At 35.9% G+C, this 21648-nt stretch overlaps 2 protein-coding genes across 2 annotated transcripts in view; both read left to right on the top strand.

Moving 5' to 3' along the window:
• Positions 1-9977: 9977 nt before the first annotated feature.
• On the top strand, positions 9978-17464 carry LOC132118510 (sal-like protein 4). Its single transcript, XM_059528394.1, has 4 exons — positions 9978-10161; positions 12202-14676; positions 14788-15092; positions 15210-17464. The coding sequence occupies exons 1-4, from the start codon at positions 10095-10097 to the stop codon at positions 15630-15632; spliced, it is 3270 nt and encodes a 1089-aa protein (XP_059384377.1). The 5' UTR covers positions 9978-10094; the 3' UTR covers positions 15633-17464.
• Positions 17465-18893: 1429 nt separating this feature from the next.
• The window catches only part of LOC132118647 (probable phospholipid-transporting ATPase IIA), a 50737-nt gene continuing 47982 nt past the window's right edge, over positions 18894-21648 (top strand). The window contains exons 1-3 of the mRNA XM_059528620.1: positions 18894-19026; positions 20289-20433; positions 21522-21635. Of these exons, the coding sequence (XP_059384603.1) occupies positions 18959-19026; positions 20289-20433; positions 21522-21635 (327 nt within the window). The 5' untranslated portion in view covers positions 18894-18958. The remainder of the gene's footprint in view (positions 19027-20288; positions 20434-21521; positions 21636-21648) is intronic.

Raw genomic sequence — 21648 nt, 5'->3', positions numbered from 1 at the left:
CAGGGAAAATCGAGCAGCACTGGCTTTTGCAGTTGCATTGATTTCCATTCTTATTGAGTTAGTCTTATTATTGAACATATGTCTTTAACAATCTGCTTAATTAATTGTTAAAAAAAAACTGATTCTGTGACTGATTTTGACAGCATCTTGTACCGGAAACAGATGTCCGGTCAGTTTCAGGAAACGGGGCTATTTGTGTCCTTATCTATTTAACAGAATATTGATAAATGTTTGTTTTTGTTGGAATATCAAATTTACATGATATATTTGGATACAGGTCATATAATTTCTTTTTATTTTAAATGCCTAAATGTTCTGTTTATTGAAATTATAAATACATTTGATATTAAATATCATGTTTTTACACATTAATATACTATTATATGTGGATTCAAAAAAAGAAAAGCTAATTATATTTTTGGATGTTATTATCATTTGAACGTTCAGTGTTGGTAAGATTTTTTAATGTCTTTGAAAGAAAAACACAGTAAAAATGGTAATATTGTGAAATATTGTAATAAAATACTAATTTTCTTTTGAAATTTATTCTTTTGAATTTTCAGCAAAGCTGAATTTTCAAGAAACATTTATTTTTACTGTCATAGTGCTGCTTAATATTTTTGTAAAATCAGTGATTATTTTTTCAGGATTCTTTAAAAGAAAGTTCCAAAAACTTTTTTAAATATAAATATTTATAAAACACACACACACACACACACGCACACACACACACACACACACACACACATATATATATACATACATACATATACATATACACACACACAAATTATTTTTCATATGCTTGACTATGAGGCGAGAAATTTGTATGATATGACAATGTTTATATGAATTGCATGTTTGAATGGCCTGTAAAGAATGTGGCAATGCTTTATCTGTGTCTGTATGCAGTATTTAGTGAAGGTGTGTTTGGTCATTAGCATATAAGTTTAGACACACACAGAAATCCTCCCAGCTGGTCAATGTTTATAGCTCTGTTCCTGAGATTGCATCTGAGATTTGAAGAATTGACCTCCTGTTGTTTCACAGCATGACGGTGACGGCAGGACCCTCGTGTATCTCAATCACTTTTCATTCGCACAGCTCCCATATCCATCTAATAACTCCAGACACCAGAATACTGCTGCTGTATATATTTTCAAATCTATTCAGTTGTTTTAAATTGTAATAATATTTCAGATTTTTACTGATTTATTTGGGTGTTTCATCAAATAAATGCAGCCTTGGTAAGCATACTTTTAAAATGATAAACACTGTTTTGTTCCATTTTGAGTAAAAATGTACATGATATGGTTTTATTTTATAAAATGCAGTCATTGATGTTGGGAATCTGTTATCCTCTTACAGTGCGAGTGTTTTCCTTCATTAGGATGATGTGACAGACTGATGGGGGAGTGTATGGTGAGAAGTGTCCTCAGCAGGGGTCTCCGTCCACTGTGTGGCCCGTTCTCCCCCTCACACTTTTATTGTTTGTTGATGGAAGCAGTTGTCATACTCTGGCAATAACAAAAGCAGAGCCATCACTCTGTTTACCTCTGCACAGGAACCAATGGGCAATTCACCATTAAATTACAGCCATGTGTGGAATCCAGATGCGGCTCCCCCTTCCACCCCTCACACATACACACACACACACACACACACACACACACACACAATCACACACACACACACACACACACACACACACACACACACACACACAGAGACATTTAAAAGTTGGTGTGAGATTCAATAGCTCATTTTATCTTTCTTTCTTTCTTAAAATCATAAAACATTTTAACTACACAAAGTGAAACTTTAACTGAAATAAAATATATAAACTATAAACTTATTTCAGTAACGTTTCTCATTATCCTTTAGTTTATCTTGATGTACTAAAATAACTAAAACTAAAAATTAATATTAAAATTAAAAAATATATATACAGATGTTTAAAAAAAAATACGAATGACAAAATTACTGTAAAACATTACATAAAAATAAACTGAAAACGGAAAATTTTAAATAAAACCTAAATCTCTAAAGACCCTAAAACTCTTTCTTTCATTCTTTTTCTTTCATTCTTTTTCTTTCTTTCTTTCTTTCTTTCTTTCTTTCTTGCTTTCTTTCCAGGGTAATTATTGTTAACTAAAAATAAAACCAAAAAATAATTTCATTGAAATAAAAATAATTACTTGAACTTTAAACTTAAGCTTATTTAATTTAGGAGCCAATGCATCATTTGTACTTTCTGAACTTAATGTAAAAAAAAACTACAATAAAACTGTACTAATAATGTAAAAAGAATAATAATTAAGTACTAAAATAAAAAGTAATAAAAACTTTAGACATTTTTTTTTAAATCATAAAAATGAACTTAATTTAAGACATATTTTAGAAGATAAAATTTTAAGTTTTGTGATTTAAATCTCAGATTTTCATTCAAAAATGCTTTAGGGGTAGACACAGATGATGCAATATTAGCATTTAGGGCTATGAATGTAAATGTTAACTCGGATCATCAAAAAAATACAGATCAAGGTTTCATCGCACTTTGAGCACAGTTTGAGCACAGTTTAAGACATTAATGAGACCTCTTCTCCAACGTTAGGCTTTAAGGATATTTTTATTAGGAGAAAAATCTCCATTGCACTCCATTCAATCTCACTGCAGTTTTTTTTTTTTTTTTGTCATTAACTGCACTCACACGTACGTTTTCAGCTTCACAAACAACGAGCTGAAGTGAAGTTGTTTGTACGCTGCTGTTGGGTTTGATTTGGCCCGTTCAACCCCCACCTCTCAGACCAATCAGCAGTTTACTTGTTATCTTAAAAGGGTCACATCTCTCTGAGGACTTCCTGTGAGACATTCATGTGAGCATCACAGCATTGTCTCGCTCTTATTGCCAGTCATATACTCAGCATTTCCTCACTCTGGGGGAATTCACTTGTCAATAAAATAAGAAAACAGCGTCTTGAAAAGTAATGAGATGTTTGGAATTAATCAGTTCTTTTATCAGGTGCATGTAAAAAGAGTAACTGATATTTTGAAATTAAATATTTATTTTCCCCTTACATTCTTTATATAAGATTATATATTTTATTTTTATATTTTTATTTACATTTTGCTCTTGTTATATGCTGAGGTGCATATAAAAATAAAAGCAGCAATTTTTTTTTTCATTAACTGTTTATTTTTCTTTCATATTCTTGTCCTAATCAAAACCCAGCAGGCAGATATGACTCAAGCGTTAAAGTCGACATGCACCTTTCCGAAATGTAGGACTCTGTGACCCCTAACACACTTAATATACATTTTTTATGGAAGATGTTTGATGCAAGTTATTAAACTGAAATATGAGTTCTCTTCTCAATATCAGTTATTATAAGGTCAGGAAAAGTCTTGAGGTATCAAGTTATCAACCTGATAATTCAATGTAAAGTATGTTTTTGAAGGTTAAATTTGTGTGTGTGTGTGTGTGTATCTATCTATCTATCTATCTATCTATCTATCTATCTATCTATCTATCTATCTATCTATCTATCTATCTATCTATCTATCTATCTATCTATCTATCTTGTTACACTTGTATTATCTTTAAGGCCTAAATTGCAAATTAAAAGAAAAAAAAATATTTGTACTTTTTTCATCGTTTTTGGGAGATATATCAATCAATGATAATCAAGTAGATGTGTACTGTATGAGAACTGCTAAAACCTAAAAAGCTATTTTATAAACATATTCATCTCTCGCTCCACATCTTATGCTTTCATCCATTATGTTATGTCTGCAATTATCTAAACATATAAATATGAGGTTTGGGTCCTTCCTTTCATAATCTCTCGCACAAAGAGAGTTTAGTTACAAAACAGATGAAGATGAATGCCGAACCAAGTCTGAAGTCACAACATAAAGAAACAAGGTTCACCCCTTGATGAAATAGTTTACAGAAACAAAAACCACGTTCTCCTGAGAGAGCAACAAATGATCGCACCAGGCCAGCCATTTATTTAAATCAATCTATTTTCCATTTCTTTATTTGTATGTTTAATCCTTTGAGGAGAGCAGATGCTGAGCTAAACAAATTATTTTTAGAGTCGAATCGTTCCAGTGTGTGTAGAAACTTGAGCGCTGCTCTACACATTAAGAGTTGCTTAAAGCGCTTGTTTGATTTGGTGATTTTGTGCCTTATGATTCATTTTAATCTAGCGAGGCGATATTGCAGAGCGTTTTGAGTGATGAGATGTTCCTGCTGGTTTGATGTTGATCACCATCTGGCACGCCAAGCAGAAACAGTCATGCCAACATCTGCCAGCTGTGCAAAACTACACTTTCTTTCATAAAACACAGAATTTTAAAAGATTGGTGAAGAACATCCAAATTGATCCAAACTTTCTCATTTGCTTTTTGGCTTTGTTCACAGTGTCAAGCCAACTTTTAGGAACAATGTGACACGCCGACGTGAGAAATTACAGCAGCGTCTGATTGTGTTTGACACAGACGCAGGGAACATGTGTTCAATTTACAAGTGCACTTCAAGCGTCACCCTGCTGCTGTCCAGTAGCTATTAGACCTGATACCATCAGAAGAGCTTTTTATAGAGGTCATCTGAAAAAACACAAGATACTGACGATTACAAATATGAAATAGGTGCCTTTTGCATTTTAAGAAAGGGTTCTTGAGCTGAATGAAAACACGTTGACAGCTTTTCAGTTTAATTTGATAAAATAAACTTCATACCTATGGTCAAAATATTATATATGTTTTTTTTTTTTTTTTTTTTATTATTATTATTATTATTTTTTAATTATCATTTGTTTACTAAAAAGCTCACATTTTAAGACAATTCGATCAAAGAAAACATTTTTAAAAAAATGGATAAAAGCATTTTATGTGTTTTAAAGGTTAACTTTCTGAAAATATGATGCTATTATGATAAAAATATTTTTTAAATCAAATATGATGGTAAAAATGTTGATGCACAGATATGTACATCTATTTTGTATTATATATATATATTTATCTCATTTTAAACTTACATTATCAATATAAATTTAACTTTAATATCATTTTCATTTAATTTTGAATAAACATTTAAAAATGTTATACATACATGCATACATACAATTATTTTAAAGATTTTATATAGTAATACAAAGTATTTAATAATTGAATACATTAATAAATATATAATGTTTAATAAATAATTCACATTATATTATATTATATTATATTATATTATATTATATTATATTATATTATATTATATTATATTATATTATATTATATTATATTATATTATATTATATTATATTATATTATATTATATACAAAGTCATGAAAGTATTTTCTTTATTATTATTATTAAAATGTTAATGGTCAAATTTGGGGCAGGAATTGTATCATATGTATCTCGAATTTAAAGTATCACTATATATAGTGCTTTTGTCAATATAGGATCAAATTTTTTATATTCGTTCCTCAGAGATATTAATCCATCCTGTCACATTATCGACGTTGCATTTCTGGCAGATTTGTCCCCGAATCATAACCATCAGTCCACGTATCAATAATCAATTCAGTGCATCTGTGTGAATCTTCAGACAACACGGCTGAAATTGATGTTTTGAACACGGATGCACACGGCTTCATTCACGCAAACTGACCAAGCTTTCCTTGTTCCATACATTAGCTTTAGGTCAGCTTTTTAAATACAGCTATTGCTCAAAAGTCCACTGTCAGAGGTTAGTTCTTTTCAGAATAAACATCAGCGTACATCCACAAACAAATATCTCATCCTCTCTCGAAACAAAGGACAGAGAGGTGAAGACCTGTGCTATTGTCCACAAACATGCAACAATAGTCTATAGCATGCAGTAGAAAAGGACTTCAGACTATTCATTTGGAGAACATCTATTCTGAACTAACTAAAATTACTTTTTCATTTTGCAAATGCACAAACAACTTTGAAATTAAATAGTTTTTTTACAGAGAGAATATATAAAGTTTTAGTTTCGCATGACACAGTGTTCCCATATCTTTTTCATGTGTTTCCGATCATTTTTGTGGATTTTTACATATTTTTGTTGCATTTATGACATTATGTTTTATAGTTTGCACTCACAAAACAGCCATTTCTAAGAATAACTAAAAATATATATATTCACTAAAGAAATACGCATGACTTTTATTACTTTCCATAACTTTTCCAAGCCTGGAAATGGGAAAATGGTTTCTGAATGTTGTCCCATATAACTGCTTGAATTATAGCTAAGCCTACATTAATGCATGAAAACACCATTTCTATCTTCAAAACTGAAACAAACTCAAAATGAAACAAAAAACCCCATCTGTCCATCCTAAGAGGGGGAGAAATATAAGATGAGACCTTGCTCATTCCCACCGTCTTGGATTTATGGCTCAGCTCTTACAAAGTGAGAATTGTTTAGTTTGATCACAACAGGAACACTGAAGCCAAGCGAAGTTTCTTACTGCTGTCATAAAGCGTCTAGACTGCACACACCCCTCCTTTCTGCACCCTCAGTCCGTGCATGATAGACGTTTGTTTTTACTAAATATATAGAGTCCTCTTTGTGTCCTGATGGACAGACGGTCCATTTTAAAGGCTTGTCTTTATCTAAAAACAGTGCTGATGGTAGAATGGCACGGCTGGTGGTGATTAGCTGTACAAAAATAATGATCTTTGCAGACATATTGTGTTTGTTACAACTCTAACACTCTTAAAAATAAACGTGCTTTATTAGCAATGATGGAACCTTTAACATCCTTGGAACCTTTCCATTGGATGAATGTTCTTTATAGATATGATTAAAATGTTCTTAACATTAAATGTTTATTTTAAGAAATGTTCAATGAAAGGCTCTTTAACCACCCAAAAAAACGGTTCTTCTATGGAATTGCTGATTTTCTGTATTTTTTTGTTTACCTTTATTTTTAAGAATACACTCTTTAAATAAAAGTTCTTCACTGGCATCCATGGTTCTATGAAGAACTTTTAACAACATTCCTGGAATTTTTCCATTCCATAAACAGTTCTTTATAGACTCTTAAAAATAAAGATTTCAAAAGGTTTTTTTATTTTTTAGTGGTGATGCCATAGAAGCAGAAAAATTTTTTTAGTGAACATCTCTTACATCTAAAGTAGCTTTTGTGGAAAAGAAAGTTTTCACAGAAGTTAATTCTTCATGGAACCATCAAACCCAGTAAGGAACCTTCAGTTTTAAGAGTGATGTTTCTTTTTATTTAGTTCCCTTAACATCAATGCTACTTTTCCATTGGCGGAGGTTATTTGTGATGGAAAAGGGTGTATAAGATGAATAAAATGTTCTTAACAATAAGCAAAAAAAAATTTTTTTTGAGGACTCTTTACTGAAAGGTTCTTTGGGGAACCAAAAAAAGAAAAAGATTATTCTCTGGCATTGCTGTATTTATAATAATAATAATTATTATTATTATTATTATACATTTTAAGATTGCACTCTTACAAAATAAAGGCTTTTTATTGCTATTGCTGGTTCCATGAAGAATCTTTAACGTCCATGGAAAATACATTTTTTTAAATGTTTGTTTTAACTGTTCGCTGAAAGGTTCTCTGGGAAACCAAAATGTTTCTTCTGTGACATCGCTGTGAAAACTCTCTTTTGGAATCTTTATTTTTGAAAGTATATGAACTTAAAGTTCACAAATAGTGTCATAAAAATAGTTTTAAAAGGTTCTTCTGTGGCATTGAGGAAAATTCATATTCTGCTATGGAACTTGAGAGATTTTTTGTGAAAGAACTGCCGAGCTTCTGTCACGAAAACAAATTCCTCGAATGTGTAAACATAACCGGCAATAAAACTCATTCTGATACTGATTCTAAAAAAGGTGTGTTAGATTATTAAAATGTTCTTCGCACTAAGAAAACAGTGGGGTTTTTTTTAATAACTGTTCCCTGAAAGTCTTCTATGGCTATTTTTATGAGTGAATGTCTGCATTAAGGTGTTCCAACACTGCTAAGTATTTTCCCAAACACCTAGCGTCCAGATTCCTGTAAGATGGGTGAGTCACAGCTCCTGGTCTAACCTCAGCCCTCAGTCAGTTTTAATGGAAACAACACTTACATGTCTGGATTGGGGAAATGGATTGAAAATATTCTTTCTTCCTGTTCTCCTAAGTCACAGAGGCCCTCCATTAAGTTTAGGGGCATCAATCTCCTCCGGTGTAAGGCATAAACGCAGCTGACAGTAAGACGGGTGGGGGGTGATGGCCTATCTTCTTTTGAGAAAAGCTATAAATTCTTTCGCACCCTTAAAGCACTTGCCGTTCTCACATTGCCTTATGAAAAAAGGGGGCGGGGGAAGTGGGGGTTAAAAAAATCTCTGTCCATTCTGAGCTGGGAAATTTACAAAACCATAGCTGTCCATCGCAGAACAGGATGTGCCAATTGGTGCATGCTTTAACAGCAGTTACTGACACATCTGATGTACTGAGATTATCCAGTGAAAAGCAGCACATAATGCACATTGTTAACTCTAAAAGGCTGGTTGTGTGCATTAAATAAGATGGAAGCCTGGCCATTTGCATGAAAAGCTAAGTGAAGAATTAATAAGCAAATTTATCTGACTTCACTGTGCATTGTCTGGAAACAGAGCAAATGACTCATGTGCCCACCTTATCCAAAAATCATCCATGATGCATCCTGACTAAACCATCAGACCTAAACAAAAGACCACCGTCCAGCCGGTATTTTTATGTCCAGTAAGTGACATTATTAAAAAAAATAAAATTAAAGCTTTTGATGCATTGTGTCTTGCACTAAGATATTTTGGTAATTTTTAAATCATAGAAACCCTTAAAATAAAATTAAATAAAATTAATAAATAACAAACATAATACAACTTATGTTGAGTATTTCCATTAAAAACTTAACAAACCAGATACAGATAAAAATAATAATAAAAAATGTTTTATCATGTATGTTTTTTCTTTTTAAAGAGACCGTTGGATCCAGAAAGTGACATCATAAAAGCTATATATATATATATATATATATATATATATATATATATATATATATATATATATATATACACAGACACACACAATGCAAATGCTAATTATTATTTGTTAACTAATACAGTCACATATCCATATTTTTGAAATAAGGTAAGACAATTGCTTTGCATACTGCATTTGAATGAACTAAACAACTCCAGGTTTTTTCCTCATTTCTTCTTTAACATTTGCATATATTTACTTGTCTGCTCTTCATTCATACATTACACATGAGTACAGTGTGACAGGTAGGTCTTTGTGTTTAATGTGATGGGTTAATGTCAGTTGCAATTTCCATATTTAAATCACAGTGTGAAGAAGCACGCACAGATTTGTCTTCATGTACACACAAAAAAAATGCATTTTATGTTTGCATCATTTAGAATGAAGAACATCTTCATGCAGTGCCAAGTATAAAAGGACAAGTTTTTCATTTCATTCAAAATATGATACAGCATTGTACAAACTGGAAATACAATGATTTAATAATACATCCAAAATATATAATAAGGTGTAAATTCATAAAGTAAGACACACATATACCTGTATAAAATATGTTAAAAAATTATACAATATAATATTATAATTCCGATATCAAGATCCATAAAAAAGTTGCATTGGGAAAAAAATTGCGATCATGTTTTACAAAAAAAATGACAGTTTTTGTTTCTCCCCGCCTGCTCACTTGCTTCCCTCCCCCACCCCCACCCCTCTCTCTCTTTCTCTCCAGTATCACTCTTCCCTCCCTCCCTCCCTCTCTCTCTCTCTCTCTCTCTCTTTCAAGTCTCCTCCCCCTTTCTCTCGACTCTGCATTTCTCATCAATGAAGCCTCATTTGAATAATGCGCGAGTACTTTGGACCGGAGCCAATCAGCTGTCAGAAGAGCATGATAAATCGCAATGCATTATTGATAATAATAATTACTTTGACATGCGCATTTCTACTCAAGGGGCTAATTTCCCCCAACCTGGAGAATTTCTAAAGGAGAGGGACTAAATAGTCTTACTACTCGCCCCTGATGGTTGTAGGTTACCATGTCGCGGCGCAAGCAATCCAAACCACAGCATATCAATTCAGACGATCCCGCTTCGACACTAAACGGTAAGTTTGAGGCGACACAAACTTTCTGTATAATTCTGTGCTCGTGTAGGCTACTGTGGGTTGAATGTTTAATTTCATACCTGAATCACGAAATTCGGCGTCAGTGGGTTCACGAGTCTTGATATCGAGGTAATGTGGTTTTATAAATCGCTAAATCAACCAGAAAGTTGTTTTATTAATCAAATTCGATACTAATGCGATAAAACTTCGGTCACTTTTTATCGTGACAATTTCACCAACCGAGTAAAAAAAAACACGTTGTCTTTTTTTGTTTTTTTTTTGTTTGTTGATTAAGTTTAGCTATTTTGTTTACATTTTTACGATTTTTCTGATGTTTAACGGCGTTTTTACGTTTGTCGAGTCAGCCATGCTTTTAGTTTTACGTTGATTCAAAACTATGATAAAGTTATTTCTAAGGTGAGAGGGGAAATATTTACCCACTGAAATTACATTATTGTTATTTAATTTCGTTAAATGTGTTTTTGCGTCGACCAGTTGGATCACTGGCTGATAAATGTATACGTATATTCCAGACTGTGCTTGTGTGTTAATATTTGATGTGGCGTATTGGTATCACTGACCACTGTTAAACAAAGGTGCTCAACAGGTCGGCATGAAATGTGAGTCGCGAGCAAGCTTGACCACAAAGCAATAAATCCCCCACAGTTTCTTTTGGTCGCATATGGAGATGTGAATGGGGGGATGGAAATGAAGTTGTGTGTAATGGGGGGGGGGGGGGGTGTAAATGTAAACTACATGACTCTTATCCACGACATACTGTAATGTGGTTATTCGTAAAGATGGCATAGATGTATTTGGTTATTTACATGTACTGAGGGATGGATTGTGTTTGTCTTGTTTCCTTACAGTTGGTTTTAATTTCAGTCTGCGTTATAAAATGTTTCATGTGTAATTCCCTTTCAGTTAAGGTACAATCAATGTGTAACGCTGTGAAGGTATCAGTAAAGACACATTGTATCCCTTGTACATTGATCAAACGCCCCCTTGTGGTGAGCAGAACAGCGCGCAGGGGTTACAATGTACCCAGTCGACTAACCCTAAACACATGGTTGAAACATGATTAATTTCTGGCACATTTGGTTTGTTTTAATCGGATCGTTTTATCTTATTTTCACTGCCATTTTATTTTTTTTTACTTTTTTGAACATGTAATCAATTGTACCACCACCCGTTTTTGAAAGTGAATTTAGTTTAAAAAAAAGTCTTATCGTTATTTGCTTTTTTCTAAAATAGATGTGCTGTTTGATTTGTCTAGTAGCTCTGAGAACAATGCAACTTGTTTTCTTTATATCTGAAGTTGTCTAGTGAACAATTAACACGTCCAGTTTCACTGTCAGAATGTTAACAGGTGGTCTTTCCCTTTCATAAGAGATGATGAAATTTGCATTTAACAATGGCCCTGTTAAAAGGGCCTTTCTAATGGTGCTGCAGCTTAATTTGATTTGCTTTGCATTTTCTGCAACTAGAAAGACCAACTGGCTGCTATACACCTCTTATCAGCTTTTTATTATTATTTTTATTATTAGGACTGCCTAACAACAATGAACATCAGTTAAGTGCTGTGCTTTATGAGCCATGTGCATTTTACTGTTGAGGAACAATGTAACCGATGGAGGAAGTTTATTTAATATGCAGTTTGTCTTTTTGTATTGTTAAATTTATTTCTAGTACAAATTGGATTAAAAAAAATTCTTGAACATGCTGCCCTCATCTGGTGGGATTAACTGAAGCGCTTTAAATGTGGCTTTTTACAAAAGCATCTAGAGTTTATATAACATCTGGTCTATGCAAATTAAAAAACCCAAATATGTCACTTAATGCATGACTTCAGAACATAAGTCCCAAGTAAAATTAAACTACCTCTGTAAGTTTTAATTGCCTCTTGTTTAAAAAAATAAATCACTTTATGCCTTGCTTTTCAACTGTGAGTACTGGTAACATTATATTTATCTAGAATTTGTTCAATATTTACAACACATTATCCTTTGGTCTTGAATAATAAGTTATCTTTTGCTGCAGGGATCTTTCACAACGGTCAAGGTGAGGAGGATGGTAATGAGGCTAAGAGACGACGATCAGAGGAGACGAGGGTTTGTGACAAATGTTGCGCAGAGTTCTTCGATGAGGCAGAGTTTCTCGAACATGAGAGAAATTGCACTAAGAGTCAGCAGGTCGTGATCATGAAAGATGCAGATGGGAATGAAGTGCCCTCCGAGTTCGCCCAGCATTCTCCGGGAGATTTCCTGGGTGATAATGGGGATCAGTCAACCAGTAATTCCCATTCAAAGCAGAGTGCAGATTCTGAGGAGATGGACGAACAACTCATGCTGAACCAGGATGACCCTTCAAATCAAGATCAGAATGTGTCTGGCAGTTCAGAAGGGGGGTACATGGCATCTTCCAAATTACAAGACTCTAATGTGACTCTTGAGTCCATGGCTGCTACTAAAGTTGCTGTAACCCAACACTCATCCAATTCATCTAATCAGAAGTCTCCACCCCCACAACCACACCAAGATGCCCTTCTTGCAATCCCCATGATCCTGGAACAGCTGGTCAGTCTCCAGCAGCAGCAACTGCAGCAGATTCAGCTAACCGAGCAGATACGCCTCCAAGTGGCCATGATGACACCTCAGAGTTTCCACTCCGCACTGGGTGCCGCTGTGGATCCACTGAAAGCACTGGGTGCACATCTATCACAGCAGCTTTCGGCCGCAGCTGCCCTCATTGGCAAACGGACGGGCTCCCAGAACTTGTCTTTGGAAGCCTTAAAACAAGCAAAGCTACCTCAATCAGCCACCATCCCCACATCCCTCGCTGGAGGTTTGGGCTCGGTGCCCTTAAAAGCAGAGTTGAAGGGACTCCCCGATTTAACTAGTCGGCTTCCAGCGCTCCTTCCTCAATCTCCAGGGGTCATGGGTTTGCAGAGTCCCTTTAATACCCTTGCAGCAAGCATGGATTCATCTAAAAAGGCAAAAAATAAGATCCCTGCCATGTCGGAGTCCAAAAATGGCTCTGGTGAACATATGTTCAAGCACAAATGCAAGTTCTGTGGGAAGACATTTGGAAATGACAGTGCTCTCCAAATCCACTTGCGCTCACACACTGGCGAAAGGCCTTTTAAATGTAACATCTGTGGAAACCGTTTCACAACCAAAGGAAACCTCAAAGTGCATTTCCAGAGGCACAAAGAAAAATACCCACACATCAAGATGAATCCACATCCTGTACCAGAACACCTAGACAACATGCCGACACACAGTGGCATCCCTTATGGCATGTCTGTGCCCTTCGATGAGAGCAATTTTACTGACACCAAACCAGTGCTGGGGCTTCCCTCCACAAGTCTCCATCCACCAGTGCTCCAAGGATTCAAGCCCTCCTATGATGTACCAGTAGGTGGGGACCTCTACTCTCAGAGGCCTTCTTCATCTGGCAGTGACGGTGCATCTATTTCTTCTGGCATGTTCGGTCAGGAGATGGTGGGACTGGATCAAAGCAAAGATTCCTCAGATGCACTGGCTGGATTGCACCACATAAACGTTAACAGTCTACATGGCGAAAATGGCTCTGGTACTGCAAAACTGCAGCAGATGGTGGATGGCTTGGAGACGAGGACAAATGACCCTAATGAATGTGTTATTTGCCATAGAGTGCTGAGCTGCCAAAGTTCCCTCAAAATGCATTACCGCACACACACTGGTGAGCGACCTTACAAATGCAAAATTTGTGGCCGGGCTTTCTCCACCAAGGGCAACCTTAAAGCTCATTATGGCGTTCACCGGGCCAACACTCCCCTTAAGATGCAACACTCGTGCCCGATTTGTCATAAGAAGTTCACCAATGCTGTCGTCCTCCAGCAGCATATTCGCATGCACATGGGTGGCCAGATTCCCAACACCCCTCTGCCAGAGAATCAGTTTGAAAGTCCTGAAGCACTGGATGCTAGCATGACTGAGGATAAGAACATTGACTCCACTGGCCATGAAGAAAGTATGGAAGAGCAAGACTTGGATTTGGACAATCAAGAGAAGCTGAACATCTCTACAGAGCCCCAGCCTGGTGCCAAAGAAGATCTGACTTTCCAAGGTCCACCTTCTATGTTTACAGGCATCGCCGCCCTGGAGAACCACATGAAGAGCCTCACCTCTGCACTGAACCTGCAACGGCAAAGCAGCACAGCTTCTGAGAGCGATAGTGGGCTGAAAGATTCTCCTTCAGGGGCTGTAGAAATGGACTACAAGAATGGCCGCAGTCCGGCTGTGTCTGATTCCGTGTCCTTTCACTCTTCGTCCCCAATAGATGGTCCCCTCAGTAATGGACAGTCAAAATCACCAGAATCCACAAACCCAGATGATGGATTCCAATCCAAAACAGACTTAGATGCACCTCAAGATTTTGGCGAAAACAGTGGAGCACTGGACTTGACGTCGAGTTTTAATCTGAAACCAATCAAAGAGGAGCCAGGCCTGTCCTTCTCCAATGGCGAATATGGTAGGTTAAATTTCAACACCCTAAACATCACACTGACATTTCTTCTTGATATTTTCCCCTATACGTTTTTATTTTTTTATTTTTTTTACTTATTTTTTTATTCTTTCTTAGGTTCTAGTCAATTACCATTCATGAGGGTGCCTCCAAGTCTTGTCAAACTGGAGATGCAGATTCCTCCTGAGACTCCTATGGGTGCTCATGGCCTGTACAGCTCCCAGCTGCCCCAAGGAGCTGCAACTCCTCCTGCGACTTCTAGTGCTCCTCGTCGCTCCACCAAGCAACATCTCTGTAACTCTTGTGGGAAGAACTTCTCATCTGCCAGCGCCCTGCAAATCCATGAACGTACACACACAGGCGAGAAGCCTTTCGTTTGTACAATTTGTGGCAGGGCTTTCACAACAAAGGGAAACCTTAAGGTGAAGATGTCTTTTCGACTTTGTATTTTTTTATTTTTTTTTTGCGAATAGATTAAAAGTCGAATATCTTGTGTATACTGCAATAAGTCTTACCGATTGTTGTTTCCTATTTTACAGGTGCATGTTGGGACCCACATGTGGAATAACACCGCAAGGCGGGGTCAGCGGCTCTCGTTGGATAACCCAATGGCTTTGATGGCCATGGGCGCAGAGTCCAAGATGAAACCAGACATGCTGCCACCCCCAAAGGATTTGATTCCCCCACCAATTAATTTCGACCCGTCGATGTGGAACCAGTACGCCGCTGCCTTCACAAACGGGCTGACCATGAAGACCAATGAGATTTCAGTCATCCAAAACGGCGGCATCCCTCTCCCAGGAAGTCTCGCTGGAGGACCTTTGTTGGGTTCAACTGGGGGAATAACCAAGATGGAGACCTCTCAGATGGGCATCCCTGGCACAATTGCAGAAATGGAAAAGAATGGCTCTGACAGCATAGCAAAGTTTCCACATTTTATGGAGGAGGGTAGAGTGAATTAAACAGTAAAAGGACTACAGATGTTCACAATCAACGGTCTGCATTTGTGCCTAATGAGCCTGCTGAAATGTTAGGAACTGGGCTATTTATTAGTTGGTACAATCAATTCCTACATGTAACATTGCTTTTAAGAGGTTGAAAATTTACATACCCTTGTTAAATGAGCCTATGCCCTAAAATGGGCCATGCCTTCCATATTGGACACTTGCATGCTATCGATTTCTTCTAGTTGAATCTGATCTAACTACTGTAGGGTTTTTCTTTTCCCCTTTCCCTCTCTAATATATGCGGGTATTTTGTCAGTTTTATTTCTAGAAGTTGAATGTAAGTCTTACTTGAAATAGCTTTATTCCAGAGCAGTCTCATTGGTGATCGTTACATTGGGCTCAGCTCTTTGACCCTCAGGATGATCTCAGCCACAGGTGACCAGAGATCTCAATGTTTTAACCGTTAACATCTTGTTCATCTCTGCTTGACTACTCCTGGTCCTGTTGTTAGTTGTTCAAATAAACTTTATTAGTCAAAAATAATATCCATGGCATAGATGTCATTAAACAAAGGTATTTGTGGAATACGTGCCTAGATAAATTGACCGTTCCACACAATCTACTGAAGATTACAGTTTAATTGATTGACTTAATGAGAAGTAGTAGTAGTGTAGGTTTGTTTTGAAACTGGATTTCACTAAGTTATTAATTATTATTATACCTTTTTTTTTTTTTTTTTTTTTTTTTACTTTTATAGTTTTTTTGCGCTTAATACCAAAAAATATTTTGCTAAGTGCCTATCTTGGAGTACATTTCTCGCTCCTCTGTATTTTCCTCGCCCTCACAAAAGACACCACAGGATTGTAATCAATGCCTTTTATTTAGACCACAATATGCTATATTTTTTTTTTTTTTTTTTTTTTTGTGATTTTAATATGGTAGTCACTTTCTTGCTTTCAGTGATCTTTATCAAATATTAGATTGAGTCGCTTTCACATGAGACCTTTTAATAGGAGGTCAAAAGGCCGGTGTAATACTGAAATGCCTAATCATTCCTTGCACTTTATTTTTCCTCATTCTGCTAAGATCTGATATAAACCAGGCTTATGGCGATTATTTGATGAACGTTTGTTTCTTGGGCTCGTCACTTAAAGCTCATTTGCTTGCTTGCTGCCGTTTTAGGACCCAGAGAGTTTTAGAATTCTGTAAATTTGCCATTTACCATGTATTTTATATTTGTGAGCTAAGCAGGCATGCAAATCTAGTCCCAAAACCTCAGCAGTCATTCTTATTCTGGGGGAAAAGTCATGGTTTGCTACCCAGTTGTGTGATGTTGTGGGGAAAGGTTTTTGAGATCGTAGCCATGCATTCTTGAGTTAAAGGAATGAACGCGTGTATGCACGCAGAGTATCGAAACCGTAAAGACTTTACGCTGGTCAAATCTCTACCTCATTTAGAATTTTTCCTTTTCCTTTTTTTTTTTTTTTTGCATTGTGTTTGGAGTTATGGTTGCATTGTGCCCTGTAACCTGCTGATTTCTGTAATATAATGAATGTATCGCCAGACACTTTGCACAACACTTGTTCAAAATAGGCAGACTCCTCCTGTACATGCTCTAATATGCCTTTTACCAAGTTGTGCCTTTTTTTTCTAGATGTAAAAAAAGAAGGGGGAAAAAAAGGTGGTGTCAGATCTTGGTTAAATGGGGTCATGTCTGTATGATTGTTCAAATGTTGAGTCCGTTTTAGGCTTGTTTACAGTGTAGACTTTTTGTAAATGTTTGCTTTTTTGTTTGTTCCCCTTCCATTCCGATATTTTGAGAATAAAACCAAGGATGACTTTTCCAAGACTTTGTGTATAAATCAACATCTCATTACTGTTACAGAAGAGACTTGAGGACATTAAGGGGAATAATAGAGAGGGAGAGATACTTGTCTAAATTGATTACAATGCAGGAAAATTCACTATCATGTTTGAAGCAGAAATTTGTTTAGAATGAGGGCGAACAGAACTGAATAGATGCTATTAAAAGTATCTGATTTTATTTAAAGTTAGTCTAAACCTTTTAGTGCCTTTACAAAAGTACTAGTGCTATCATGGTGTTTACACTGCACTCCATGGTACTTGGAATATTATGCTATTAAATGCTCATTAAAACTACACAAACTTTGTGTACCATGGTACTGTATGGCAAAATAAAAAGTGATGGTACTTTTGGATATTTTGAGTTATTTACAATGGTTTAAAGTGAACGTGACATACAGCCAAGTATGGTGACCCATACTCCGAATCCGTGCTCTGCGTTTAACCCATCCAAAGTGCACCCACACCACATTGAACACACACACACACACACGGAGCAGTGGGCAGTCATTTATGATGTCGTGCCCGGGGAGCAGTTGGGGGTGCGATGCCTTGCTCAAGGGCACCTAAGTCGAGGTATTGCTGGCCCAAGACTCAAACCACAACCCTAGGGTTAGGAATCAAACTCTCTAACCAATAGGCAACAACTTCCTCACATGGATATGCATATGGATTATGGATATGTTAATGTGGTCTGTTGTCAGTTTAAATTTTTTTTTTTAATTCGAATTTTAAATTTTTAAAAGCTGAAAAGCAGGATATGTTATACTACCATACAACTAGTATGGTGAAACTACAGAATATTTATTAGTCATTTGTGACTCTGGAGCACAAAATCAGTCATCAGTAGCACAAATTTATTTGTAGCAATAGTCAACAATACATTGTATGGGTCATAATTATTGATTTTCTTCTATGGCAAAAAGCATTAGAATAATTAAGTGAAGATCGTGTTCCATGAAGACATTTGTAAATTTCCAACCATTAATGGGCTATACCAAAACTTAACTTGTTTAGTATTATTATTGCTAAGTACTTAATTTGGACAACTTTAAAAGGCTTTATTTATTTATTTTATTTTATTTTTTTGCACCCTCAATTTTTAGATTTTCAAACAGTTGCATCTCAGCCAAATATTGTCCCATCCCAACAAACCATACATCAAGAGAAAATGTATTTATTCAGCTTGATGTATTGATGTATACATCTAAAAAAAAAAAATATTTAAATGGACCCTTATGGCACATGGTCACATATTTACGATGTCATTAAGCATATCCATTTCAGTTTGTGAGACTAATTTTTAATAATAATAATAATAATAATAATAACAATACACACTAATAACTTACTAATATATATACTAATAATAATTACTAATAACACAAAGGCCATCCTGTGGTGCGCGCGGCGCAGCCCTACGTCACCCATCAGCCTCCGCCCAGCGCGCGCTGTGTGCTGCTCCACTGTGGACAACAATGACGGATAACATTCCGCTGCAGCCTGTCCGACACAAAAAACGACATGACAACAAACGAAGAGACGGGTAAGAGCACGAAACGACGTTAAATGACAACAAAAACGCGTCGCATGGAAAATGAAAGCTTGTTTATGGCCGATATATGAAGCATAGCATTAGTGGCTAACAGCCCAGCTACACTTAACCCGCAAAATTATGTTGATAACGACATTATATCGCGACATGACCCTGAACAGCGCTATATTTCTAATGTATCATTGATTATTCGCTATGAAGATGTCGTCTGAGCGATATTAGAGTTGTAGAGACAAGTGCACATCCTTGTTCCGGGACACAGGTGAATTGTTGTCAAGGATGCGTCACAAATGTTTAAAGGAAAGCATAAAAATGTCTCCCTATGTATTCTGTCACGCTCTTTTTTTTAACCTAATATTTTCGGTGTGATGCATTTAATGCCTTTTGTTAGGATGTGCGCCACTTGAAGACCATGATAAAGCTCTGATAGCAATATAATGTCCTGCTGTTTATACGCACTTAGAAATAAAATCACCACGATAACCAAAGTTTCTGTCAAAATGCCATAATTGTGGTTGCCTTCACCAAGCAAAAAAAGTACCACAGTACTAACATGGAGATGTAGTATTTTCTTAAAGGCCTAGGATAGACATGAAACTGCACTTTTAATTCTTTCAAATAAATGATATAAAATTGCATGAATTATTCTTGAACAGACCAAAGTATTTTAAGGGAGATTACATTAAAAACATACATCTTTGGTGCTGTATCCACTATTGTTAAATAATTTTTCTGTAGTCTGTACATGCAATTGCATGAGATAATTATAAGAAAACTAAGAGTAATCCCTTATACTTCAACACAGGGATTGTTGCTGCTGTGGGTTTGTTTTACATTATTAAAAAATTAACACAAAAATGTCTGTTTAATGCAAAACTGTAATCTTAATATTGTTTCGAAATTATTTTCAAGTCAGATATAGCTCATGTACTCATGGTTTGCCTTAAATGGATTTTATAAGCTTTCTATAAGCTGTTCTCAATCAGTTATGCTTTACATATACGGAAGTACAATACCCAATATACCCAGTTTGTTTGATGAAGGTGTTGGTTAAAAAAAAAGCTAATATTTACTAACACTGTTTTGTTGCTTGATTATAATTCTGTGGCTGCAGTTAAATTCCAGTATCTGGAGGTGAATTTTCTTTCTGGTAAAGGGTCGTGAAGGGCTTGCTTTAATGCATTTCTGTATTAATTGAAGCACTTTGTGAATCAAGGCCACATGTAATGTTGATGATGATGTTGTATTTTCAGCTGCTGCCCGTGGTCCAGATGCTGCGGAGGGGGAGATTTCCGTCCTCGGACCGTGTGGTTGGGCCATCCAGAAAAGAGAGAGCAGAGATACCCAAGAAATGTCATAAACAACCAAAAATACAATTTCTTCACCTTCCTGCCAGGGGTGAGTGACTACGAACGTGTAGAGAGCACCACCAGAGTAATTCAAGAACGTGTTAAGCAATGGTCTGTCTTGCTAACATGTTCTTTAATTGCTCTGGTGGTTAACAGCTGCATATGAGCTATTTGAAACATTTAAGCTGATATTGTATTGTAACCACTTAATCACATCCTACCAATGACCCAGAACACCCTGACAACTGGGAGCCAAATTTAGCAAAAGTGGCACTGGCTTTTCACTGCAGAAAATGTGCAAATCTCATTTCCTTATGCCACGCAGTGCGCCACTTTAAAAACAACCTTGTCCAGATTGCTGTATGGAAAGACATTTTTTTTGCATTGCAAATGCCTTCTGGTTGTTTTGAATGATTTGAAGGACAAATGATAATCGGCGTTCAATTCTGAATGTTTTGCAAATGAGTGCCCAGAACTCTGGCACATAGCGAAAAACAAACAGCGAGGTGGTTTAGAGTAAACACTTTAAACTCTGTTTGGCATCGTCAAAACAAATGCAATTCTAGATGAACAGCGGTTGCTACGTGAGCCAATATGTTTATTATAGTAGATGGAAATATGTTGAAATGAATTTGAAAACGTTTCAAGAAGTCATTTAATATCACTAACAAAAAAAGTGCTGCAGTAGTACCACCATGCTTTTTTGGACATATATTATGGTAATAGCATGATATATAAATATATATAATTATATAATATAAAACTAAGCATCACAGCTCTTTTCAATATTGATAATAAAAGGAAATATTGAGCATATTAGAATGATTTCTGAAGGATTGTGTCACACTGAAGATTGGAGTAATGTTGCTAAAATTTTTTTTTAGCTTTGCATCACAGGAATGAATTAAATTTTACAACATATTATAACAAAACGGTTATTTTAAATTGTAAGAATATCTCACTATATTACTTTTTTTACTGTATTTTTGATCATATAAAAGGAAATTTGGTGAGCATAAAATCTAACCAATACCAAACCTTTGAATGGTAGTGTATGAATATTCAGTACCATGCTATATATCATATTTTGTTCAAACTAAAGTCATCTCATGTCTTATCGTGTGTTTGTGTTTACAGGTGTTGTTTAACCAGTTCAAATACTTCTTCAACCTGTACTTTCTTCTGCTGGCCTGCTCACAGTTTGTGAATGAGCTCAGATTAGGGGCTCTGTACACGTACTGGGTTCCTCTGGTGAGTCCGACCA

This window comes from Carassius carassius, chromosome 37 (assembly GCF_963082965.1).
Source record: "Carassius carassius chromosome 37, fCarCar2.1, whole genome shotgun sequence".
Taxonomy (NCBI): domain Eukaryota; kingdom Metazoa; phylum Chordata; class Actinopteri; order Cypriniformes; family Cyprinidae; genus Carassius; species Carassius carassius.
Note: the sequence above shows the minus strand (reverse complement) of the source record. Positions and strands in the feature narration are given on the sequence as shown.

What these genes read in the sequence shown, in the direction of transcription:
- LOC132118510 (XM_059528394.1), top strand. Translation starts at nt 10,095, where the DNA reads ATGTCGCGGCGCAAGCAATCCAAACCACAGCATATCAATTCAGACGAT. An exon ending in CTTCTCCAATGGCGAATATG is followed by an intron (nt 14,677 to 14,787) that starts GTAGGTTAAATT and finishes ATTCTTTCTTAG; the next exon opens with GTTCTAGTCAATTACCATTC. An exon ending in CAACAAAGGGAAACCTTAAG is followed by an intron (nt 15,093 to 15,209) that starts GTGAAGATGTCT and finishes CCTATTTTACAG; the next exon opens with GTGCATGTTGGGACCCACAT.